General features: G+C 42.0%; 1 protein-coding gene across 2 annotated transcripts in view; it reads right to left on the bottom strand.

Moving 5' to 3' along the window:
• The window catches only part of CTTNBP2 (cortactin binding protein 2), a 172,691-nt gene that overhangs the window by 46,381 nt on the left and 99,166 nt on the right, over positions 1 to 27,144 (bottom strand). For both annotated transcript variants that reach the window (XM_060244847.1, XM_060244848.1), the window contains 8 exons: positions 26,565 to 26,768; positions 24,872 to 24,971; positions 21,306 to 21,456; positions 16,917 to 17,171; positions 13,838 to 13,955; positions 6,457 to 6,732; positions 4,515 to 4,610; positions 3,498 to 3,577 (listed from right to left, as the gene is read on the bottom strand). In XM_060244847.1, coding sequence (XP_060100830.1) covers positions 3,498 to 3,577; positions 4,515 to 4,610; positions 6,457 to 6,732; positions 13,838 to 13,955; positions 16,917 to 17,171; positions 21,306 to 21,456; positions 24,872 to 24,971; positions 26,565 to 26,768 — 1,280 coding nt within the window. The remainder of the gene's footprint in view (positions 1 to 3,497; positions 3,578 to 4,514; positions 4,611 to 6,456; positions 6,733 to 13,837; positions 13,956 to 16,916; positions 17,172 to 21,305; positions 21,457 to 24,871; positions 24,972 to 26,564; positions 26,769 to 27,144) is intronic.

The following is a 27,144-nucleotide window of genomic DNA, read 5'->3' as shown; positions in this document are numbered from 1 at the left end:
GGAAAAGGAGTTCGACAAGGATGTATATTGTCACCCTGCTTATTTAATTTATATGCAGAGTACATTATGCAGAATGCTGGCCTAGATGAAGCAGAAGCCGGAATTAAGATTGCCGGGAAAAACATCAACAACCTCAGATATGCAGATGACACCACTCTAATGGCAGAAATTGAGGAGGACCTAAAGAATCTCTTGTTGGGGGTGAAAGAGGAGAGCACAAAAGTAGGCTTGAAATTCAATGTCAAAAAAACTAAGATCATGGCATCCGACCCCATCACACCTTGGCAAATAGAAGGGGAAGACATGAAAGCAGTGACAGACTTCACATTTCTGGCATCCAAGATCACTGCAGATGGTGACTGTAGCCATGAAATTAAAAGACGTTTGCTCCTTGGGAGGAAAGCTATGGTGAACCTAGGCAGTATAATAAAAAGTAGAGACATCACCCTGCCAACAAAAGTCCGTATAGTCAAAGCAATGGTATTTCCAGTAGTGATGTATGGTTGTGAGAGCTGGACCATAAGGAAGGCCGAGCGCAGAAGAATAGATGCTTTTGAGCTGTGGTGCTGGAGAAGAATCTTGAGAGTCCCTTGGACTGCAAGGAGATCAAATCAGTCAGTCCTAAGAGAAATCAACCCAGACTGTTCCTTGGAAGGTCAGATGCTGAAGCTGAAACTCAGATACTTTGGCCACCAAATGAGAAGGGAGCACTCACTGGAGAAGATCCTGATGCCAGGAAAGACAGAAGGAAAAATAATAATAAGAATTGCAGATTTATACCCCACCCTTCTCTCTGAATCAGAGACTCAGAGCAGCTTACAATCTCCTTTATCTTCTCCCCCCACAACAGACACCCTGTGAGGTGGGTGGGGCTGAGAGGGGATGGCAAAAGATGAGATGGCTGGACAGTGTTACTGATGTAACTAACACGAATTTGAGCAGACTTTGGAGGATGGTGGGAGACAGGAGAGCCTGGCGTGACTTTGTCCACGGGGTTGCCAAGAGTAGACTTGACTGTGCGACTGAACAACAACAACAAAAAAGAGTTTTATAGACACTGCTTCTCCTTTTGTTGAGTTGCTTTATGACCCACTCATCTAAACAAACAAACAAACAAATAAAAAAACAAGCAAAGGGACACAAGGTTTTACAGACAGATATTAACATGGGAGCAGCACCATGCCTAACACAACTGCAGTGATTTGAAGCAGCCATGACCCTCAATCCTTGAAAGCCTTGAGTCCCAATGAGAAAGGTGGATTATAAATGATAAAAATAAATAAATAAATAGACACAATTGTTTTTGTCCCATTGCAGAATTAATTTGGTCATCATCCTAAGATCAGTGAAGACTCTGCCAGTTTGAAATACTCTAATATGCATCTGGCTGTAGGATTCGCAAAAAAAGGAAGGAGGGATCAGAGTCTGTGGCAGAAATCTTGGCTCTTTTCTTTCTGTAGAATAGTACAGCTAATTGTTATTTTTTATTTCAGATATTTTTATGCCACCTTCCTTCCCTTCCTTTACCACTCTGCCCCATGGTGCAGAGTGGAAAAACAGCAGTACTGCAGTACTGTGATCTAAACTCTCTGCTCACAAGCTGAGTTCAATTTTGGTGGAAGCTGGATCCAGGTAGCCAGCCCAAGGTTGACTCAGCCTTCCATCCTTCTGAGGTTGGTAAAATGAGTACCCAGCTTGCTGGGGGGAAAGTGTAGAAGACTGGGGAAGGCAATGGCAAACCACCCCGTAAAAAGTCTGCCGTGAAAATGTGAAAGCAACATCACCCTAGAGTTGGAAACGACTGGTGCTTACACAGGGGACCTTTCCTTTCCTTCCCAATCGGGGTCCACAAAACAGCACATGTAAAATGTTAGAACAATTAAAAGCAACATTAAAATTATAACATAATTAAACAAAAATGCATAAAACCCACCCTAGCAGCAGGGAGAAGGGCCAATAACCACTATTGTGGGTATGTCAAACAAATTTAAAAAGTATTTCTGTGCTGGCAAAAGACACCAATAGAGAGAGCCAAACAAATCTGCCTGGGGAGGAGTTCTAAAGTTTTGGTGCCACAACCAAGAAAGCATTCTCAGGTTGCCACCTGTCTAGCCTCAGATAGTGGGGAACTGTAGCAGGGTCTCCAAGGATGACTGGAGTCAGCAGGTAGGTTAATATGGGTGAAGGAGATCCTTAAGATATGATGGTACAGGCCTCCAAAGGTCAGTTCTGTGCCTGGGACAGTCAAGGCTCAGATGCAGGTGTCAGCTGATGCTGACCTATCTTGAAGAATTGGGATGGACGTGAACTAGCTGATGCTATACTAGTAAAGAAGTACCCTTTACTCAGTGCCATCACCACTACTTCACAGGTCCAATGATGAGTTCTACATAACGATCTGCCAGATTCAGTACAATTTCTTTGCCAGTGCCATTCTAGTCAACTCTCACCCCTTTTCAGATCACCCAGCTCTGTGGTAAACCAGGGGGCTAAGTTTCATCCCCAGGGTGAGAGATGTCAACAAGGGAAAACCTTGCTGATAGTTTCAAAGAGCTTCACATTCCATGCTTCCATTGTGGCCTCTATGGGACACATGTTTGGAATCCTAACCTCCCCCCCCCGCCCCGAGTGCTCTGAAATCTGGTAGGATTCATGAGCCTTGATGGGCAGCCCTTCCCCCCATGTGGGTTGTTGGAGCCACATTCATCTTGGCTTTAAGTAGGTAATGGTCAGACCATGGTTATCTCTAGCCCTGAAACCAAACCTTCCCTTAAAGGATTAATGTAAAAGATTAAGTACAGAGTGTGATCTCTTTAAAGTATTGCAGGGGTGGCCAAAGGTAGCTCTCCAGATTTTTTTTGCCTACAACTCCCATCAGCCCCAGCCAGCATGGCCAATGGCTGGGGCTGATGGGAGTTGTAGGCAAAAAAAAAAATCTGGAGAGCTACCGTTGGCCACCCCTGAAATATTGGGCTAGTTACAGTTTGGGAAAGACTCAAGGCAGCCAAAGAAACTATAAAGTCCTGAGGTAGTCCTAGGAAAGTGTCCTTGGCATGAATGCTGAAGTCCTCCCAGAGCAATCAATTTAGGAGTCTCCAATACCACATCCAACAGTACCTCTGCCAACTCACAGAAGATCCCCACTGGCAAACCAGGTGGCTGATAAAGAAGAAAAATGCCTAATGTAATTTGTGCCTTGCCAGATTCATCTTGAGTCTTTCTCCACCATCACTTTAGCAGACTCCCCTGTCTTTTCATTGTCTGCAGCCTGTCAGTTACCTAGGGGCTGCCTGGGCCCTTAGACCTGAGACAGGGCTCTTTTACATGTGACTGTATCAATTGCCCAGGTCATTTTCTCATCCCAGAGGTCAACCAGAGCACTGGGAAGACCTATGCAAGTTGCACCCCAAACAATTAGAACAAACAAGAGGTCCACAGATAGAAGTGATTAAAAAGAGATGAAAACACTGTTCAGGAAGTAGTAAGTTTTCTCTCACCAGCCTCAGGTAATTCTGCAGCGTCTGAAGACGGATCATTGAGGCATAAGCTACACTGTGCAGGCAGCCTTCCTGAGGACCTGGAAATCAACAGCACAACAGCAATAAGCACAACCCTAAACTCTGTGGGAGCTATAAGAGACTGGCAGAGGCCGCCTCCCCATTCTCCTCTATGAGTTGGTGTGTGCTCCATGCACCCAGAGGTCTCATAAGCAAAAGATCAGGCTAGCTACTATCCAACTCCTGGAGCTACTAAATTAATGTCAGTAATCTTTCCTGGGAGATCTAAGAAAGGATAATGATTGCACAGTTATACTTCTTCCTCTGCTTGAACATAATAAAAACAACAAAGACAGTTTTACTATTAAACAGCAGCATTACCAACATTTAATATGCCTTAATGTATACCATGCTTTTCTCGCACATTATCTTAATACTCTTTCAGACACCCCTATGAGGTAGGCCAGTTGTATTGGTTGGAGTGAGGAAATGGCATAATTAGGTCTAAGGTCACCCTGGAGTGAACTCATCCCTGAGGTGAAGTCTGAAGCAGGGACTTACTTGTTTTATGACAACACTATACTCCCCGCTAAGGATTTCCAAAGAAAATACAAATTCTATGGACACAGTAAATGATGTGCAAGTTATGTAGAAGAATCAATGGTCTGACTTAATATAAGGCAGCTGCATATATCTATATCTATAGACATAGATAATAGCTACAGCTATTTTATAACTCTTTAATATATACCTCACAGTTATAAAATAGCTGTAGCTGGTTTGTCCATTACAAAGAAGAGATGGTATTCAAAAAACCCGTTCCTCCTTTTCTTGTTGCTCAAGAGCTGACTCCCTTTGTTAGATTTTTAAGGGGCGTTACTTTTTGAACTGAATTTTAAACTTAATAAGAATGTGCCATGTAATTACTCAAGATGACAGCCTGCAGCAACTCCTACACCATCCATTACTAACATTTTGGCAAGATGTAAAACCAACATTAAGGGCAAAAGTATTTACCCAGCAGAAATATGACTATATATTCCACCTGGTTCCTTTTCAGAAACTCCCAAGGTGGCTGGGGAAATGTCTGACCTGTTGACCAGGAAACATTGCCTGTTAAAAAGAGGAAAATGGTACAGTTATACTAACAAAGAGAGGGAAGAATATGCAGATATGAAAATACTTTTACTACATTAAGTGGTGTGTTTTAAAAAAATTTTTTGGAGACCTCAGGGTGTATCATTGTCAAGAATAAAAGCTCACTACGGTATAATGAAACTACCCATATAAAATTTAATATTAAGTCAATGTTTTTTTAAAAGGTGATAGGTATATTTGTATGCCTCCAATTCTCTTCTCAGAGCATGTAGAAGAGGAGGAGATTAAATTTATACCCCACCTTCTGAATCTCAGGGCGCCTTACAATCTCTTTTCCCTTCCTCTCCCCACAACAGACATCCTGTGAGATAGGCAGGGCTGAGAGAGCTCTCAGAGAATTGCTTTTGAGAGAACAGCTTTGAGAGAACTTGTGACTGACCCAAGGTCACCCAGCAGCTGCATGTAGAGGAGCGGAGAATCAAACTCGGTTCTCCCAGATTAGAGTCTATGCTCTTAACCACTACACAAACTGTGCAAAATAGTGTGTTTTTAATTAAATGCTACCAAGACAGAGTAAATAGGAAGTCAGGAATAGAAGATTCTACTGATGGCACCAGGTTGGGCCCAACAATGTGGTCAGGTCTAAAGGTATCCTTCTGTTCCTCCTTCCATAAAAGGAAGACTCCTTCTATTCACAGGAAATCTTTTTGCCAAGGAAGGGGTGCCTTTGGATTCAACCCTATAGGTTGGCCCCAAACCTTTGCAGCCACTGGCTGGATAAAATTGCATATAAGCCCAAATGTAGCATTTGTGCTGTGGTTGCTACTGCAAAACCAATTCCCTCTCAAATCATGTATAAAATGTGGTGTACAAAATGATCTGATAACACGAGTAATCCTGACCATGCAGATGACTTCCCATGCCAACATCAGTAGCAGCAATCATACCACAAATGTAGTTAGTGAACAGAGCCACAGTCAGTCTTAAACTTCGTACTTTGATCCAAATCTACCGTACATTTGGATGATAGTAATTTATCTGGACTCCTCTATACAGACATGCCCAGCTGTGTCAGACTAGCTTATTTATTTCCATCAATTGATTGATTGATTTCATAAGCCCATCAATTTAGCTACACCCACAGAATATTCAGGAGGAGGCACTTTCATTTATTTATTTTTACCTTTTTATTTATTTAAAAACATTTTAACCTTTCCACCTAACTTAGGGTCCCCAAGGCTCTTAGGTTTGCTGGATGATATTGAATGTGTTCTTTGCTTTATTTTCCAAGCCTGAAAGCTGTGTAACAAGAGACGATTTTGGCTCTGGGGGTTGCTTAGGGAGGTTCAGACCTCTGCAACCCAGTTTCTGCCAAAAGCAATGCTGTGTGTATACTGAGAGTGCAAACCGATGCAGAATTACTCCTGTCTACATACACTGAAGTCAATGGACTCAGACTGGAGTAAGACTGTACAGGACTGCATTGTTAACAAAGCAGCCTATCACATGTCATATAATCCCCCCTCCCCCCAAAAAATCCAAGGAAAACAATGGCCGTTTTCCCACTGAGCTTACCTCGGAGCGACGTCCCTCTTCACCGCGCAGCGTCTGTGCGGATTTCCCACCAACTGCTCCGAGGCTGCTCCGAGTAACCAAGTAGAGTCGCGGCTTTTGCGTTGCTAACGTAAACTGGTTTTTAGCTGTTTCCATTCGCGACGCAAAAGGTCGGGAACTTCCTGGTTCCTCAGAGCAGTTGGTGGGAAATCCGTGCAGACGCTGCGCGGTGAAGAGGGACGTCGCTCCGAGATAAGCTCAGTGGGAAAACGGCCAATATTTTTGTACAAAGCAACAATGCTGATACCAAGCTTGATGGATGATATGCTGCTAGCAGTGAGGCCAATGCTGGATTCCACAGTGTTGTTAAGCGGTAGGGCTTCCAGGTTCCTCCATCCATCAGAGGCAACTGCTTGGAAATAGACAGTTGCTGCCTGGCTCACTGTTTTTGAAAAATCATCCCATGTTGTCTGCTTGCGGATATTTAGCATGCATATGGTATTTTCCGTTTCTAGGTCCTCTATGCCACAGTAGGCTGGCTCTACCTGGCCGACAGCAATCCGCAAAGGGATTTTGAGAGCATCTGTTGAAATATAATCAGAGAGGTTGGAATGTAGCAAAATAGTGCACAATACACAGAGAGAGTAAATAAAAGAAAAAAGACAAAACAGTATGCACCAATGCATCCAAGAGACCCACCGCTTCTTTGTACAGTCCACAACCCCAGAGGGAAGCCAGAATGGTAATCAGAGTTACAAATGCAAACTGAGCCAATCATTTATATTCAAGGTGTTTTAATAAACAGAAGAAAAGTGCCACTTATTAATGCCTCGGATAATAAAGTGTTTGCACATAAAAACGGCACAGGAGTTACAAGAAATCGTAAGTATGACAAGCATACAGATATGAGTTTTTAAAAATATATGTGCAAAGTACCCCTAATTAGTCACAGAACCACTGGGAAATGTTTTGGCCTTAGAATAGATATTTCAGCTTGACTGAAGTCTTTATTTGAATCTGGTTGAGGACTGTGCTGGAAAATCAGATTTATGGCTATCTTCCACAAAGTGAGGAATCTTTCCTTGGAGAAAGACCCCTTCCTCAGCTGATGCTTCCTCAGCTGAAACAAACTGTTAGATCCAACCAATAGTATATCCTTTTATAAATGACGGTGGGATCCACAAAGCTAGCATTGTCCCGTTTAAATAACTATTTTGATGCCACCTGAGAAAATGCCCACGGTCTGAAGTAGGGTTGGCAGGTCTGACTCAGGAAATATCTGGAGACTTTGGGAGTGGAAGCAGGAGATTTTGGGGGTGGAGCCAATAAAAAGGTTATGACAAGCATGACTGAACTCTGAAGGGAGTTCTGGCCATCACATTTAAAGGGACTGTACTCCTTTTAAATGCCTTCCCTTCATTGGAAATAATGCGAGGATGGGGGCACCTTCTTTTGGGGTTCATAGAATTTGACCCTTGGGGTTTTTTTCTGGAGAAGCACCAAATGACATGCTGAAAATTTGGTGCCTCTGCCTCAAAAAACAGCCCCCCCCCAAGTCCTAGATACCCACAGACTGATTCCCCATTATACCAGTCTCCATAGGTATAATGGAGTACACAGGAGACATTTAACCCCCCCCCCCCCACACACAACCACTTTCTGATAACCCTGAAGTGGGGGAGAGCCTCCAAACAGGGGATTCCCTGCCCCCAACTGTGGATTAGCAATCCCAGTCTGAAGAGACTCACTGAATTACCTGATTTAACTACCTAACCAAATATATCAGGGGTGGCCAACGGTAGCCCTCCAGATGTTTTTTGCCTACAACTCCCATCAGCCCCAGTCAGCATGGCCAATGGCTGGGGCTGATGGGAGTTGTAGGCAAAAAACTTCTGGAGAGCTACCGTTGGCCATCCCTGAAATATATGATACTACAAAACCTGAATCTTCTCAAATACAACCCTTAGGGGCAGAGATTCCATCATGAAAAACCTTCAATAAATAAGGGTGGAAGCACTTAGTATTCAACCAGTGAAATGCCCCAAGAGCATCTACCTTGCACCTTCCATTGATTCCCATGCCTTTTTCTCGGCAGACAGAGTAAATGTCATGGCTTATAATCACATTTCCTTTTAAATATTTTGACACTGATCAGTATATGCCTCCACCTTTTTCTTGTAAATGGCCAGTTCTTTTTAACCTTTCTTCAAATTAGCTGTCTTTCAGCATCTTCATTTCTGTGGTAAAGTATCAGCACGGAAAGCAAAAGAGACAAGAGAGCTGGCATAGGGTAATGGTTAGAGTGTTCAACTAGGACAGGGGACAACCAAGCCTAAATCCCTGCTCTGCTATGGAAGCTTTGATAGGTGGCTTTGGGCCCATCACAGCCTAACATATCTCATAATATCGTTGTTGTGACGATAAAGTGGAGGAAGGGAGAATGATGTGATAGTTGTTTTGGGTCTCTACGAGAGAAAAAAAACAAGATATAAATTAAAAAAAAAACCCAAGTGGGGTGGATCCAACCATCCTTCAAAGAACTTTCCTCCAGCTTAATAAGCCTTTCTCAAACTTCAGCAGCTCTCATTATCCAGTGGAATAATGGTTTAAATTGAAAGAAGGCTCTTTAGGCTGGAAGAAGGCCTCAAACTTTGCTCAAAGGACTGATAACAATAAGGGGAGGATCCACCCCAATATGGAAGTAATTTATTCCTCCCTGCTGTGGTTCGGTCCACATAGGATCATGCCTTAGGCCAAATTCAAGCCAAATCACAGGTTTTATATACTAAATGGTTCTTGTTATAATTAACTTGGCCTAAGCACTAGGTGTATCTTCATTGTTCATTCTGTTGATAACAGCACTAGAGGTACTTTGATGTGTAATAAAGAAAATGATCACATTTGTGCTCTTAAACTGCTTCTCACAAATAAACTGTCAACAACATATCCAGGAGCAGGCCATTCTACTTTCCTGAACATAAACATACGGACGCACAGAACAATCTTTTTTTATAAAAGATATCTGAAACAGTGCTCTTACTTCTTCGTGCCTGATTGGCAGATCAACAGTACAATCCTATGTAGAGTTATCTCACTTCAAGGGTCAAACTAGATGGGATGGTGGCCTTGTAGCTGCCATGATGGCTTAGGGTTGCCAAGTCCAATTTAAGAAATATCTGGGGACTTTGGGGGTGGAGCCAGGAGACATTGGGGGGTGGAGCCGAGAGCAAGGGTGTGACAAGCATAATTGAACTTCAAGGGAGTTCTGGCCATCACATTTAAAGGGACTGCACAAATTTTTCAATGCCTTCCTTCCATAGGAAATAATGAAGGATAGGGGCACCTTTTTGGGGGGCTCATAGAATTGGACCCCCTGGTCCAATCTTTTTGAAACTTGGGAGGTATTTTGGGGAGAGGCACTAGATGCTATACTGAAAATTTGGTGCCTCTATCTCAAAAAACAGCCCCCCCAAAGCCCTCGATACCTGCAGATCAATTCCCCATCATTCCCTATGGGAATGGTTCATAGAGGTGCATGATGGCTCTGGGGGCGGGGCTTCACCTGCCGGCCAGCTGGCTGGGGGAGGGGGGAAGCCTGTAAAACCGGGGGATCCCCCTCTGGGACCTGGGGATTGGGAAGCCTATGATGGCTCCATTTCCATTTTAAAGTGATTTTAAAATGCTGTGAGAGCATGATTCTGATTTGACCCACAGGGTGGCATGGTGACATGCTCTTGTCCCATCACGCCTTATCAATTTCTGAAACAGCCACACCTTTCATTGCGACTGATTTGGCACTTGAAAAGTAGTGCGAGGGGAAACAAGATCTCTACAAAACTGGTCTGAGCTGGATCAGGTCATCATGGCATTTTTAAACCACTGGCTTTGGCCCAAGGGTTGCCAGCCTCCAGGTAGAAAGGACAAACCGAAAAAACTGGAAAAATTAACCAAGTCCCAAATACTAGAAGTTGCTACAGTTAAACCTAGTTCCAAAACTCTCTTGAAGGTGAAACAGCCTGAAGAATAAATTTTTTATCTCAATATTACATATGCTTACTTATTATCACAGTAAAACAGTCAAACAAATTATAACAACCGAAGTCCCATGTAAGCATGTCAGTTTCAGACTTCAGTAGCTTATTTTAGACTTCAGTAACTTCGCACCCCCACTAACTAAAGTGTTAGTGCTTGTGCTGATTCCATTGAAGAAAAGTGCCTTATGATTTTATATCAGCTCTTTCCTGTTTCCGAACAGCTGTTATAACAGCTTCAGAATATCAACAAACTGGAATTCATAAAAGTGGGTGCAAAGGAAGCCTCTGACAGTAATGTCAGCATTTGTTACCGTTTCCGGTTCACTTTTCCTCGAAGAGGCATTCCCCACTCATCACTTCAAAAATGGATCATTTTTCTGAGAACGTTCTCTGTGTGTAGTGTTGTAGGAATGGGGGTGGGGGGCGAAGTTATTGAAGTCTGAAATAAGCTACTGAAGTCTGAAACTGACATGCTTACATGGGACTGAACGGACTGGGACTTTGGTTGTTATAATTTATGTTTGACTGTTTATTATTTACTGTGATAATAATGAAATATATGTAATACTGAAATATAAAATTTATTCTTCAGGCAATTTCACCTTCCAGAGAGTTTTGAAACTAGGTTTAACAGTAGCAACTTCTAGTATTTGGGACTTCGTTACTCTTCCACAGTTTTTTCTTTCTTGCTTCTTCATGTGGTTCTCTAGGGTGATATAAGCTTCCAGGTAGAGTCTGCAGATCTCCAGCTTTTACAACTGATCAGCTCCCCTGGAGAAAATGGCTGCTTTGAAGGGTGGACTCTGACATTTTACCGTACTGAGGCCCTTCCCCTCCCCAAGCCCTGCCCTCTCCTGGATCCACCCCCAAAGTCTCCAGGTATTTTCCAACAGAGACCTGGCAATCCTAGCCTTTTTGTCTAGTTTGAGTCTAAGTCCATTGGCTTAACTGAGACTAGAGTAGAATCATAGGATCATAGAGTTGGAAGGGACCTCCAGGGTCACAATGCAGGAAACTCACAAATACCTCCCCCTAAATTCACAGGATCTTATTGCTGTCAGATGGCCATCTAGTCTCTATTTAAAAACCTCCAAGGAAGGAGAGTCTACGACCTCCAAGGGAGTCTGTTCCACTGAGGAACCGCTCGAACGGTCAGGAAGTTCTTTCTAATGTTGAGACGGAAACTCTTTTGATTTAATTTCAACCCATTAGTTCTGGTCCTACCTTTGCATTGGATTGTACTGTCAATTGCAAATGTTTCAGAATGTTATGTTTTTAAATTTGAGATCACTTAGGGAAGACTATATTTTGAATAAAGAAATGTTAATGAGAGGTCTGATTTCAATTACTCTATAAATTAGTCAATAAAACCATTTGCATTTGGGACCAGAAAACAGAAAGTTTTTAAACTTAGTTTCCTGCTCAGTAGAGTTGTTAATTCATGTAAAATAATAGCACTTGCATAGGTTATTTCTGTGTTGTCATTTTAACAAAACAAATACAGAAACAAAAACAAAACTGAATTTACACAATCTCATTAGACTGTCTCCCTATCTCTCTCAATCTTGCTGCTTTGAGAAGCGAAATATTATTCTAAATCTCAATGATTTAGAAAAGGAAGAAGAAAAGCATGATAAACGTTTTCATGCTGAATGTTCTATTAAACACCCTTTCTTCCAATTTAGGAAAGTCCAGGACTTTTTTTCTGGAAAAAGAGCTGCTAGAACCCTGAAAAGGAAAATGGAAGAGAAACATATGGGTGCCTCTCATGAACTTTTAAACATTTTTTTTAAGAATTCTGTTTCCATAAAGAGGTTCAGGAACTCTGTTCTGTCACGTTCCCTGAGAAAAAAACCCTGGGAAAGCCAATACAATTCCTTTGCAAGACTGCTGCAGAAGATATGCTTGCTGGAGCATGAAAACATTTGCTGCCACATAAGGCAGCTCCTCATCAGACATAAAAGAGAACCCCTCTGTTAACGCTTCCATTTAAAGCAACACGTGAGATCTAACCCTGGAGACATCCATGTGGCACTAATTTAGGGAAACAGATATAGCTGCTTCAGCATATCCAGTCTCCACAGCACAAATGGGACAGAGTAATACACACTCATGTTGGTACTCTGCCAAACCACACAGTCGACAGAAACCACTATGGGATGGGTATATTACCTGACCCCAGCACTACTGCATTCTCCTTTTAGTACAAGGGTTTCCCCTTGGGGCCAATACCTGCCTTTTTCTGGGATACATTCGGCTCCAAGTTGAGCACTGAAATGGCAGACCTCCATGTAACACTACTCCTAGCAATGCAATTCAGCGGATAAAGACAGGAGATTCATAGCTGAGCTCCATCCTGGTTTCAGTGGGAAGCCTTAGGCAAGTCGACGTTAGCTTTAGTCTGCGGGAAATGAGAACAGTTTTGTCCCACTTTCCACAGGAGATAACAAACGAAAGCATAAGGTTGAGCTATGCAGTCACATATTTTAAAATCAAGAGAGGTTGAACAACAGCACAGAAGTGATCGGAGACATCTTTCCTCTTGAAGTGCTGTTGCGAACAGTGCTAGCACTAAATCAGCCTGTGTTCTTTTAAGGGCTAAACAGCCACAAGCATAATGCAAAAGGGCTCCATTGCAAGGTGAGGGCAAAAGCTGTCTCCATCCAAACAGCTGTTGGCCCAAAGACCGTCCCACCTTGGCTGGGCACAGTCAAGTTATTTTATGGACTATGTGTGCTTACATACTATGTTATACTGCAGAGGAAAGAGTCAGGAAGTCACCTGGACTGGAAATGAGTGGTGGGATTTTGGCTAGCTCCAAGACTGAACACTTGTTCCAATAGACAGTGGAAATAAATAGAAGCTCTTCTATAATAGAGCAGGCCCAGAATGATCCTGCTGAGCTCCACTGTCCTAGGGCAAGGAGTGTCTCTTACAGGGTCTGTGCTTGCTTTCGCTTAGTGTCTCTGTGACCTCTTGGCAGGTCCATTGCCACATGTGGTGTGTGGGGCTTGGCAACAGTAATCTCTAGAGCACCAGGCAAGGGCAAGAGGTCAGGGGTTGAGCAGGTGCTGGGGATGGGCTGCTGATGCTAGAGTCTGGGTCCAGAGGTTCACCCTTTCATGCAGAGTATTTTTTCCTGGACATGGCTGCTGGCTTAGGCAGTCTATGTAGGTTTGCCATGGCAATCTCTTCTGCGTGAAAAACAGGGACTGTATGGCTGAGAACAGACAGCAGGCTCAGGGTGGCATCAGGCTGCCCTGGAAGTGAGACAGCCGGAAAAGGAGCGGCTGGGAGCCTCTGGACAGTATGCGGCCCACTCCTGGAACAGGGACATGTGCCCTGGAGGCGCTCCGGAGTGCTTGTGCGCCTGTCGGCCGCTCCCTGGATGCTTCCCAGCAGTCTTCACACACCTATGAGGTCCAAAAAAAAAAAAATATCCAGGGCAACTTCAGAAGCAGTACTAGAAATTCTGCTAGGATGTGTGTGAGTGAGTGAGAGAGAAAGAAACAAACCACTGTAAACATGTAGATTAGTAATCCATAATTCTCCAACAATTTGCTATTAAAGTTAGAAGGATTTTGAGCAAGGACTGAGGACTGAATTGCATTTGTGGTCTTTCTGCAAATGTCTGCGACAGAACAGTTTACTCACTCAGATTCTCCAGGAGATGTTTGCAGTCATCAGTAGCAACATCATGTAGTGTTCTGTTGCATTTATCTTTTCTCTCAGGTTCTAGTCCACCGTGGCTGCACAAGACTTCCAGGCAGCTCTGGGAAGAGAATAGTTCCATGAAGGTGATGGTTCCAAGCAATTAAATTGACTTGAAATTCACTTAAATAAGCCACTTACTGCCTGAGATAGTCAAGCCAAGGTTTGGGAGGTTCGAGGAGGGTTCGTGGGAGGCACTTTTCTCCAAACCCCTGGTTTGGGAATCACGAACTGGCCTGGTTCATGCTCAAACTGTGGTTCATGGCTTGGTTCATGCTCATTCCTAGTACTGACCTACTTATAAGCCATAACCTAAAGAAGAGAGATTGTAGAGCAGGGATGGCCACTCATCAGAGGGTGTGTCTGGCACTGATGAGTGGGAATGACACTATGTGGTGATAGCACAGGGGATTTTGTCCCAGTTCTGAAAGCAGCCTCCACACGCCTATGAGGTCCAAAAAACCATCCAGAGTAGGGATGGCCAGACTTGATGTAAGATGTCAGGCCATGCTTCATTGAAGTCTCTTTGCTTTATGAATGTATTTAATCCCTGCTTACTAATATCATTATTGAATAAAATTCTATGCTACTAACATATGTGTTCCGCAAGGAAAAGAGGAGGGGTGGGAATGGAGGCTGCCAAGACAGTAGGGCCTTTGAAGTGCAAAGCGCCCAGCTAGCCTCCCTGGCACCTCCCGAGCAAAGCAAGGACATCACCAAGGGGGGGAATGTAACCATCACCGGTAAAAGATAAGTGGGCGTGTGAAAGTGTTACTTGCAGGAACAACTGTAGTTTTATTATGAGAAGTAGTTTAAAGCCCAAAGCCTTTGAAGTGTATTCATAAATGCCAATGGTTCAAGCTGTCTGTTATCAGTTTCAATGAATCCATGTAGAGAGTAACATTGTTGTAATCAATAAATGAAACTGAGTTTTTAACAAAGACAAGTCTGATCATTTTGTAACTTCAATGAACCCTTTGCTGACATAAGAACCACATAGAATAAATGTCAGATGTTTGAGGGAGGGAGGGAAATAGATGGAGGGACGAAGGAGGGAGGGAAAGGTGGAAAGAAAGCAACGTTAACTTTAAATGCATTCTCTGAGCTGCTGGCTGGCTTGGCTTGGAGAAGTGATTTAAAGAGACAAATGCCTTCTTCAAGTTGGCCAATGGAGTGGTGGAGGCTTCAAGAGCCACACAATATGTGTGAAAGAGCCACCCCCATTGTAGAAAGCGGTAGACACTCTGTGTGAGTGGATGAGGGACATCACAGTAATCTGTTAAGAAAACTGATTGTATGTAAGGATCACCTTGTGTGATGCTATAAGACACCACGTATACCAATTGTATAGCAAACCAGTAATGATGGGTGTTCCACATAAGGTGGGTTTTATTAATTATTAATATTCCACCTTTCCTTGGGGCTCAAGGTGTCTTATAAGTCATAGTTAAAATATTGCAGTTTAAAATCAATAGAATAAAACCCCAGATACTCTCCTCCCTCTCAAAAATCCCTACAGTCTACACCTTGTTAAAAGCCCTGGTGAATAGAATGGTCATACAGTGCCTCCTGAAGAACAGCATCTCTCTCCCATCAGGACTGCTACTGCTTATAAATAGCAGCATTTTGAAACTCACATATATGAATCAGGAAGGCACCATATTAACTGGCTTTCCCAAATGTGCACTCCCAGTACCATGCATGCCATGTAGCCTTTTAACTGCGGAAGGCTTCTGTAGGAGGAATCTTGAAATCATTCTCAGATTGATTAAAAAATGTTTCACTATGTTCTCAGACTACAAGTAAAATGTCCTAGACATTCACCTTAGGAAAATAAAATGCTAGATCACATATACATGAATTTCTCTGCCAAGACCTCAGCTATGAATTATCCATTTAAGAAAAATTGACTGAGTTTTAGAAATCTAATACAGGTATTATGACTTTATAGCCTAATAAGAGCAGTGAGACCAGAATAGAACACACTCTGGTAGCTTCCCGCTGACTCACACAGATGTGGGAGAAATACACACTTAGTTAAGGCTGCAAAGTAGGCTTCCGCTCCAGTGGTGTCTCTTTTTATCTATTTATTTCAAATTCTTATTGCCCATCTTTCCACCAATCAAATGTACTCCTAGACTCTGCATACAACACCATGTTGAAATGTTGTAGGAACACAAGAAATTCTTCCTGATCTCTAAGGAAAAGGAACGCTCCCCTGTGCAAGCACCAGTCGTTTCCAACTTCGGGGTGACGTTGATTTCACAACGTTTTCACGGCAGACTTTTTACGGGGTGGTTTGCCATTGCCTTCCCCAGTCTTTTACACTTTCCCCCCCAGCAAGCTGGGTACTCATTTTACCGACCTCGGAAGAATGGAAGGCTGAGTCAACCTTGGGCCAGCTACCTGAATCCAGCTTCCACTGGAATCAAACTCAGGTCGTGAGCAGAGTTCACACCACAGTACTGCAGTACTGCTGCTTTACTACTCTGCGCCACGGGATCTCTAAAGGTCCATCTAATTCAGTGTTTTGGGTCCAACAATGTTCAGCTAATAAGCTTTTCCTGTTAAGGTGTAAGACATGAAAAAGATAGCCATGTTCTGTTATTTAACATCTGGTACTCAAATATTCTGATCCTGAATAGGACAGGTGAATTTTCAGTTATTTATTTATTTAACAGTTATTACCAGACTTGTCTTCATTGAGTGTGTGTGATCATTTTTAAAAAGGATCTGCCAACATAAAGCCAACTTCTGTGGTTGGCTCCTATGCTATACCAGTTACAAACGATTACTATGCATTTCATGGCTACCTTCCAAACCAGGGAGGACGCTGGCAAAGAAGGCGGTCCTGTTGAGCGAAACATCTGTAATGACTGAGATGAGCATATGGAGATAGTCACGGGAGTGCAGACAGAGGGCTAACCATGCCGTGAAACCAAAACCACCCAACACCAGCAAGCCAGTCACTCGCACCTCAACAGCAAAACTACGTGAAACAAAGCATTTGAGACAGACAGACCTTGTAACCTTTTGATGCAGCTATATGGGCTGCAGTCCAGCCGTCTTTGTCAGCGTAGTTGATGAGATCCGCAGAAACAACCGGGTTTGCAGTATGGCTCAGGCTCTCTTCGTCACACTCCAGGTCAAAGATGCAGGAATCAGCATCTGCTTCATTTGTAAAGTTTCCACTTCCTGGTGTTCTGTAGTACATAAGAAGTCTTAAGCAGTCAACGTGACCAGCATTCACAGCTGTATGAAACGGAGTCCAGCCAAACTATTGAGATAACAAAAAAAAGAAAAGAGCTCAACACAATCAAATAGAGATGAATGGGTAGTTACAAAATTTAGGGGCTCTGCATAACTTCCTGTCTAAAAGCTATCTGAAGCACACAACAGTGTCTGGCTACAAATGTTGTAGAAAGACCGTCCATCTGTTGCCTCTGTGCATAACTACATGTGCTGGTATACAATGAAGAAAGAGGTCCAGAAGTACCATCTTCCTTTGAAGAGCATCTGTTGAAGTCACAGCTTCTCAGATAAGAAGGTCCACCCAGAAAATGCATGAATGAAAAAGAAAAATGAGTTTAATCAATTCCTTGCAAAGGATGCTTGTTGCTCTAGGAGACTGATCATAAAATTACTCTGATATAGAAAGCGATATAAACATTACTACATCTCTGTCAGATCCCTGATCTCTTTATTAGCAATTCTGAAAAGCTTTATAGGAGTACGTTTCTTCACCCTGGCTCTATGCAGTGTTAAAGTCTTCTCTACATTAGCATAACAAAGCAAACACAGCTGCTCTGGGATAAAGCACTTTTTTAATCCTTAATTTTCCTTCCTAAGTACTTATTTCAAATAGACAACATTTGAACTTATCTCTTTTCTTTGTTATTGTTATTTTCAGGGCTTTTTTTCCCTGGAAAAAGAGATGCCAGAACACTGAAGAAGAAAATGGAGAAACACATGGGTGCCCCTCATGAGCTTTTAAACATTATTTGAGAATTTTGTTTTCACAAAGAGCTTTCAGAACTCTGTTCCATTGAGTTCCTCCAGGGAAAAAAGCCCTGATTATTTTCCCCCAAGTTATCACTACTTATTGAGCTGACTGTACTGGGACTTTTCATTTAAAAGACAAATGACTGGCATTATGTCTGTACTTTTGAGTATTCCTTATTCTGGGGGTGGAGGGAAAATCCACCAATACTTACATACAGATCAATACTAGTTCCCCTCTCCAACCCCTACCTGGCCAATTTGCCAACAGTATTTTTTGCTGCTAGGGGTCAGTGGTTAAGTCTAAAAACAGAAGAAAAGGGAAGAAAAACAGAAGAAAAGGGAAGAACCACCTTGGGATGCAAAAATATCTCTATGAAACCAACTCAGTCAGGGCAAAAAAATCATGGAATTTCCTTCCCCAGGGAAATTTGTCTGTCTCTTCTTATCATTGTCTTCCCCAGCAGCGCCCCCCCCCCCCCGGCCTTCCCTCACAGAACTTCATTGACCCTTCCTCTTGTTCATGTGTTTTTTTTCTTTATGTGTTCTGTTTTAATTGTTTTATATATTAAAATAAGTTTTCAAGCTTATTTTAACGTTTTTATTGTTTGCCATCTTGGGGACTCACAGTTGGGTGAAACAAAATAGGAGTCGATTGCACCTTTAAGACCAATTTAGTTTTATTCAGAACGTAAACTTTTGTGTGCTCTCTAAGCACAGCTTTGAAATGTTGTTAATCAAATAAATACTCTTCATGGTCTCAGTCTCAGGATTAATGAAAGAAATTTATGTGTACAAGTACCTTCAGGTTTTAATACTTTTGCAGCTACATTTCCCCCCTATTTACTGTGGCAGTTTCACAGCGCTACAATTATAATTTGTTGTGGCTTAAATAAGAGCATGGATTTTCAGAAATCCTAAATCAGGATCCTAAAGCGAAATAAAATCCACAATCCACCCAAAAGTATAAATACCCTGCATACAGCATACATGTAACTATTGATTATACAGCCATTCTGGTTGCTTTAAGAGGCAGTATGTAAGAATGCTGGCTCCAAGAATATATAAATAATTTGTGGCACTCCTGGAGAAGACCAGGATGCTTCACTAGCCTGCACATGGCATACAGTCTGGCTGACCATCTTGTGATGTGCCCGCTACCAGGTTAGTAGACCAGAGGTTCAATCATTCTAAAGTGCAGAAGAATCTCTGCATGAATAATATGCACAAGAGTGGGCGTCTGGGTATGATCCATGGGACATCTTGCCAAAACAGCTGGTCATCATTGCTGAGCTATAAATCAGAGCTCATAAGTCTATATTGGCTTGGTGTAGCTTTCTCCTGGCTGCCAGCAGCCTTCCAAGACAGTGGCTCACTGGGAACTTTCCCTCTAAGTTAAATGGCCAGTCCACCCCCAGACACTCTCAGCAAAATGTTAGTTATTGCTTACTGGTAACTTGGTCTTCTGTAATTTCCATATTCCTTTTCTGAAACAATTCAGAGTTGACCATTATCGCACCAAAGATGAAGAATATATCTAGGTAAATTTCCTTATATGTTTAATATTGCTTTTACATGTCTATAACATGTCCATATCTATTAGCAACTTCTTTTTGACCCTGAAGAACCCAGGACCACATTATTTATTTATTTATGTCAATTGATATTCTTTCTTCCCCACAAGTGGGCTCAGGGCAGATCACAGAGTACGTTCTTAGGCCATTCGGCTCATCACAATGGATAAATACATTAATAGAGTAAGTAAAATCAATTTAAAACAGCATGATTTAAAACGGTTTGCGCTATTTATGTGCACAGCCTTTATGACTTTTGTAGGCCCTAGGCACTTTTGCCTCCCAGTCGGGTTGCCAGGTCCCCCTCCCAGCTACCAATGAGGATGGGAGAGCTAGGGATATAAGATCCAAATTGGAGAACTTCTGGAGATTTGGGTGTGGGGCCTGAGGAGGGTAGGGACCTCAGTAGAGTTGCCAGATCCCCTCTTCATCAGGGCAGGGGGATTTGGGGGCACTCCAGGGTGGACAGGATGTCATGCATAACATCTCTGGTGTGATGACTTTGCTTGAAAGTGATGTCATTGTGTTGGCAATGTTAGAGGTAACACTCTGTTTCTGGGCAAAACTCTATGGGTTTTTTGGCTTCAAAACCATAGAGTTTAACCAAAAACCAGAGTTTAACCCAAATCATTGTGACATCATTGCATCAGGGTTGTCACGTGATGTCATTTGGGGAGGGACAGTGGCTCAGTGGTAGAGCATCTGCTTGGGAAGCAGAAGGTCCCAGGTTCAATCCCTGGCATCTCCAAAAAAGGGTCCAGGCAAATAGGTGTGAAAAACTTCAGCTTGAGACCCTGGAGAGCCGCTGCCAGTCTGAGAAGACACTACTGACCTTGATGGACCAAAGGTCTGATTCAATATAAGGCAGCTTCATATGTTCATTGTTTGGGGGGTGGGGTTTCCTTTGCCAGCCAGTTGGCCAGCGGTAGGCCAAACCCCTGAAAAGTGGGGGAACCTCTGCTGGGACCTGGGGGCTGGCAACCCTTGACCTCAGTGGTGTACAATACCATAGAGTCCACCCTCCAAAGAATTCTTTTATCCAGGGGAACTGATCGCTGTGGTTTGGAGATCAGCTGTATTTCTGGAGGATCCCCAGGTCCCACTTGGAGGCTGGCACCCTTAACTCCAATCATAATATCAATATTAAAAATTATTTTTGATATAGCTTTAAATACATTATTTTGTTTTAGGCAAAAATTTAATAAATTTTCATGGGCTCTAAAGTTTTATTTTTTTCTGATGTGAGAAAAAAAGATTAAAACATTTTCTTAGACCCAAAAAGTTTATTTTTTCCTTCTTCTGATTTTAAAGAAATTAAAACATTTCCATGCGCCCCTAAAAGTATTGCAGGCCCTAGTAACTGTGCTTACTGTGGCTAATGGATAAGTCAGCCCTGGAAGAACTCTCTCTTTGCTCTCATACTGTTCAAAGGCTGGTCCCTTGGTGAATCCAATAACATGACAGACAGACAAAAGCAATTTTCTAATAATCAAAAAATTCAAGGCTTGGCATCAAAGACAACAAAGGTCTCTATTGAACTTGTTACCATGAAATATGGGAGGTCACAGGATTGAACTATAAGTAATGGCACTTCGAATTCTGTGTGAAAGGTAGAATGACAGGTAAGAGAATGATTTTGGAAATCTCATGGAGGAAATGCGTAATTTAATACAGTTGAGCGCATTTCGTGATGGCATACAAAAGCAAAACTTTCTAATTAATTCCAAAGAATGTCATGCATTAAGACTATTAATACACGTCTCGATACAAACCATTTTGAAGTGGTTCGTTTCTATATTTTGACAAGCTGACTTTGAGAAACGGGCTTTAAAACTTACACAGGTTTTTGCATTTCTGCTGGCTCCAGCCTCCAGCAAGAGTTTGACACATTCATCATTTCCATTTTCACAGGCCAGGTATAGAGGTGTCTCTCCCCTTTCAGCAGCATGATTAACGTCAGCATGATACATGATTAATAATTCTGCGCATCTGGGGGGAGGACATTGGGCAACACATTAGAACACCTGATTCTGGCAAAGACTGGAGACCTTTAAAATGTCACTTGGCTACAATAGCTTCTTCCAACATATTTTCATTCAAAATACATCAAACAAAAGCATTGATTAGACCCATATCAGTCCACTGGATCATTTCTATGGATGGATTTCTGCCTGCAGACCACAATTTCCTCACTTTCTGCCTCCTGCTGCCTCCCGACTTATGGAGACCCCATACTAGGCGAGAGACATTCAGAGGTGGTTTTCCATTGGCTGCCCTAAAGAGCAACTCTGGATTACCTTGGTGGTCTCGCATCCAAATACTAAGCAGGGCTTACACTTCTTAGCTTCTGAGATCTGACAAGATGGGCTACCTTGGGCCATCCAGGTTAGGGCTTCAGCGGGTTTTGACGAGAGTTAATTCTACCTAAGATCATACTGCAATTCCGTTAAAGGGTTTAATGACCAGACAGATCCTAAGAGTATCATAAAAGAGCAGATATAAGCTCTGTTTTCTACCAATCTTTAATGACAGAGTGTCACGGAATTTTATTGGACAAGAAACCTAAAGTGCTCAGCAGATCAGAATGCCATTTACAGAGACAGTTGCTGCCTCTTATAATCCACTTCTGTATTCCATGCCTTCTCCCTATCATGATTAAATAGCCCCAATTCAGTATGTAAGGGGGAAAAATTGGAGAAGAGAATCAAGGAGCATAAAAAAGCCTCTGGGTGAGGGAGGCACCCACATAAATGATCTCAAGTTTTGTGACCACAGGTCCATAAATAACTGAAAGTTGACAGAGTCAGCAGTGCAGATCCATAATCCTACTGTAAATAAGACAATTCCTTTTTTTCTTTGTAAAAAGAAATAGAATCGTTAAGGTGAAGCAATCTACTATTACAACTTGTTTACTAGTCTAATATGAACTTACAAATTAATTTTCTACCTTAGATTTGACTTGTTAGAAAAAAAACTCTCTGATTTTAATAGAACCTGTCTAAAATATCAATTTGACTGAAAGCAACAGGATTTTACTCTTGAATAAACTGGCAGGGGGCCAATACCGGCAAGTTGCAACTGTACAACCAAAGGAGGATACTATGCCCCAAGGATTCCCCTTACTAACAAAAAGAAGACCATTTTCTCTGGATTTGGAGGGGTGGGTATTGTAGGTTTACGTTTATGCACCATAAACATTTCAGAGATCTGAGATTGGAGGGAGAATATAAACCTAAGAAATTATTGTAGATGGTGGTGCAGTACTTCAAATAAGAGGCATAATCAACTTGTTAGGATCTCAGGGTGCAATCAATAAATCACTAGCAGCTTCCTATGTTATGATCTCCATTCATGAATGAGACTTCACTGACGAGGAGAAGACTTCCTCTGGACACAGGTGAACCTAACAGCCACCTTCCCATTCTGTTGCCAGCAGGCACAGGGCTAACATTCTGTTGCCAGCAGGCACAGGGCTAACATTACAGTTTTAGACATGTAAAGCTATTGGAAGTAATGAATGAAAATAACTGGGGAGAGAAATAGCATCAATTGGAAAAAGAATTTTATTTGAACATTCACAAACCACCTCAGGCCACAAACATAAGCATGCTTTTTTGGAGCAAAGTCCCTCTGATATCATAGAATTTTCTTCCAAGTAAATCAGCAACACCCTGCTAAGCCAAGCTATAAAAGAATGTCTACTTTAGTGATTTCCAATGCCCCTTTCCTTTTTTTTAGGTGTAAAAGTTCTCAGGTACCTACCAGAAATCTTAGGACACAATGGAAAAATGAGGTAGATCACACCATATACTTGAGGTTAATTAAAACGTTTCTGATACTTTTAGAGAAGTCACACACTGAATCAATTTTAAACCTGTTTGCGGACTGATTTTAAACTTCCCGAGACAACAAAAATGAAAAAAAAGTCCTGCCATGGTGAAAACCAGGTACCCAAGAAACCAGTCAGCTTCTCAGAATTGTAAATACTGCTTCAAACTATCCAAGACCCACAAAAATCTTCTATTATATTATTCAGTCTTCGCAATACTGTGTTATACAAAACATCCTAGTTGCCTGATGTAAGATACTCCAATTGAAGGGGTTTAAAAAAAACCAAAAAACCAGGAAGACCACTTTTGAAGTATCATAGTCAAAAATATTTATGAATGCAATTTCTTATCCACTGCCAGTGACTGCATATGCTTTTCATTGACTCTTTGGCTGCATGCTCAGAGAAATGTCTGATGAGGTTTGAGCAAAAATTAGACCATAAATCAGTTTCAAATCCCCAGTTTAGAGATGTGTTAGAAGAAAGTAAGACACACAAACCCCAATTTGGCTTCAAAAATACTAAAGCTTGGAAAGCATGAACACAGAAGAATACAGTCTAATGTGTGCACGTGAAAAAAAGGTTTTTAAATGTAAGATTTCTCTATAATACACCAAGAGAATTCAATGCATATATTAAAAACAATCAGATGCCATCACCAAAAAAAAAAAAATCCCACAATAAAGAAATACTGAAACCTTTGGAAGAAAGGGGCGGGAATCACTTATAGAAACTACAGCTCTGAAGAAATGAAGATTGCCCTTACATTGGTTCATCTCTAGCTAGTATTGTCTACTCAGATTGGCAGTGACTGTCCAGATTCTTAGGTGGTGAAGGGTCTCAAGGTTCTTTAATTAGAGATTCCAGGGTTTGATTCTGGACCTTTCATATTCAAAGCATATAGCCTAGCACTGAGTCCTCACTCAACCAATATACGCAAGCAGATGTTTTCATGAAGGTGAGAGCTCCAAACATACTGCAGAAATTTGAGGGGGGGTGGTGGAGAGAAGACTGTTCCAAAGTTTACTAACACCAATTTCTGTTAGGGTTGCCATTCTCCTATTCCAGGTGGGAGATCCCCCAGTTCTTGGGGCTTCTGTCTGCTGCCGGCCAGCGGCTGGTGGGGGAAACCCCCACTCCCAAAGAGCATCACCACATGATGTCCCCAGTGTGCTGACATCACACGGAAGTGATGTTATTGTGTCAAGGACATAATGTGGTGATACTCTGGCTTTTTTGGGAAAATTCTATGGTTTGATGCTGATTTTGCCAGATTTTTGCTCAAAAAACACAGCATCGACCCCAACATCACCATCATAATGATGTCACTTCCGCCCACTCCCAGAACACCTCCCAATCCCTCCCCCACCAGTGTGACAATCTCACTTGGCAACCCTAATTTCTGTTCAGGCAAAAGAGAACACAGGTGATGAAAATACATTTCTGTGGGCCTTAGATTGCCTAGACTCACACTAAGAGGTTACATACTGCCAAGTTGAATACTTAAGGAACAGAAGTAGATTTGCTCTGGAAAAACAAACAAACAGATGTTTGGTAAACAAGCAGCTCACTTACTTGCAGTGTCCCTGAGCAACTGCTGAACACAAGGGCGTACAGCCATTTTTATCAACAGGATCGACTTGTGCTTCTGAAGTCAGCAGCAATCTTACACAATCTATGAGGTGGAAAACACAAAGGTAGAATGATGCACAGTAAAGGGAATAAGAAGGTTTTTTAAAAACAACAACAACAACCACCACCCTGCATTTCTTAACTTTAGACAGAATACAAATTAAGACTTTTCACTCATTTAGCAAACCATTCTACAATGATTGACAAGCCACTTACAGTCTTTTAAGGAAACATGCTTATTACTAACTAGCATCACCCAGTGGTATTACCAAAGATTTTCTGATTGTGGCTTTTTCAGTTACTTCTATCCCCTAAACTGTGAAGGACCCATTATCATCTCTCACCAGCATGGAAACACAGAGGGCTACTCTCAGTGCAGTAGCTTAGGACCAAGTAGTGCAGAGTCCATTTAACAAGGCAGCATTATCCTGCCATTTCTACAAGGCTCATTGAACGTAACTTCAAAACAAATCTGCAGGTGAGTTTTGGAGCTGGAAAAAAAAAGGCTAGTCTACAAACGATGCAAAATTACACTATTTTTTCATACTTCCTCCATATAAAGTAGTTCCTGTGAGTAAAGCAAACAACATAGTATATCAGGGGAAAGTTTCTAGCCCAACCTATTTCTCATTACACTAGATTTCATCTTGTGGGGAGATTTTTTTTTTTAATCCAAGGAATGTTAAAATGTGAACCCTGTTACAGGCTCAGAACTCTGCCACCTCCTCCTTCTGTATGTCCACATGAAGCTGTACCAATTCAAGGCCACCAAGGAAATTTTGAATATGAGCGGAGATTTGAGTCTGAGTCCAGTGCTGTAATCACTACTACTCACTGGCATTAAAAAGATATTGCACTCATTACTAATATCCTTTACTGTTCTGAGAACAAATCCAGCTCATTGTGGCAGCCAAGTGACAGGCATTTAACCTTTTTTTTAAAAAAACATACCACATATTCACCTAAGCTTGCTGGGATAACTGTTATGCAGAAGCAGTAACAGCTATTTCATTTTCCAGCCAAATCATCTCAGTTTTTGATGGAGCAATTTGCCTTCCTTCCAGTCCTCTGCATACACAAGTGGTATATGTACATACATAATATGTGATCAACATTATTTGGAGAAGCAAGCTTTCATTTGCTCAGATGGATTGTTTTGATATTAATAATTTTTCCACACCATTGCAGTATTCAAGCTCAAGTGCATACCAGTAGGCATTACATAAATAAATTACATTAACTACATAAAAATACAAGTAGAAGGGCTGGGAGGAATTGTAGGGGGTAAACAATTTGGAAATTATCCCCCATCTCCTATTCAGGGTTCTAAGCTGTCAGAGGCCTGAGAAGTCAATTCCGCGGTCTCCTTCAGGCTTCCCCCCTTTAACTGACTCTCATCTGCTCCCAATGTCCTGCGCTTCCTGAGGCACTCTCACTTCTCATCAGGCTGTTTGGTTTTTCCTCCTGTTTGGCTAATTAACAAAATTTCTGCATACCTGTGGAATCAAGTAGGAAGAAAACCCAGCCTTGTCTACAGATGGCCTGGTTTTGTGACTGGAACCACCACTCATTTTACTTTTACATACATTAATATACACAGTGGGTAATAATGGAATAGTTGTGACAAATATCATACCTGTATGTCCATTCATAGCAGCAGAATACAAGGCAGAATAGCCATCTTCACAGGAGTCATTAATGTCCAGACCTTCTTCATTAAGCAGCATTGACAATAAAGTGACATTTCCCTGGGCAGCAGCTTGGTGGAGAAGGGTGGGCCTGTCACCCAGGGGGACAGGACCACCACTCATTAATAAAGGGGTTAGGGAGGGAGACCAGCCTGTGAGTTAAAGCAACACAAATTATGAAGAACACATGTGAAAAAGTTAAAGCCGAACACTTTGTAAGCTCTTAAATCCAACATAAGAAACAGATTCTTTGTCATTTCAGCACCTGAAAAGAGTGAGCACAACTCTGATCATGCTATTCAAGAGCCACTGTGTAGTAGTTAGAGTGTCAGACTAGGGACACCCAAGTTCAAATCCCCACTCTGCCATGATGCTCACTAGGTGGCCATCACAGGGCCTCTTAGCTTTTCTCATGTGGTTGTTGTGAGGATAAAATGGTGTAGGGATAATGGCACATGCTGCCCTGAGCTCCTTGGAAGAAGGACAATATAAAACTGTATTGAATATTAATTTTAACCCAAAAGGAAG

This window comes from Heteronotia binoei, chromosome 8, assembly GCF_032191835.1.
Source record: "Heteronotia binoei isolate CCM8104 ecotype False Entrance Well chromosome 8, APGP_CSIRO_Hbin_v1, whole genome shotgun sequence".
In the NCBI taxonomy this organism is placed as follows: domain Eukaryota; kingdom Metazoa; phylum Chordata; class Lepidosauria; order Squamata; family Gekkonidae; genus Heteronotia; species Heteronotia binoei.
Note: the sequence above shows the minus strand (reverse complement) of the source record. Positions and strands in the feature narration are given on the sequence as shown.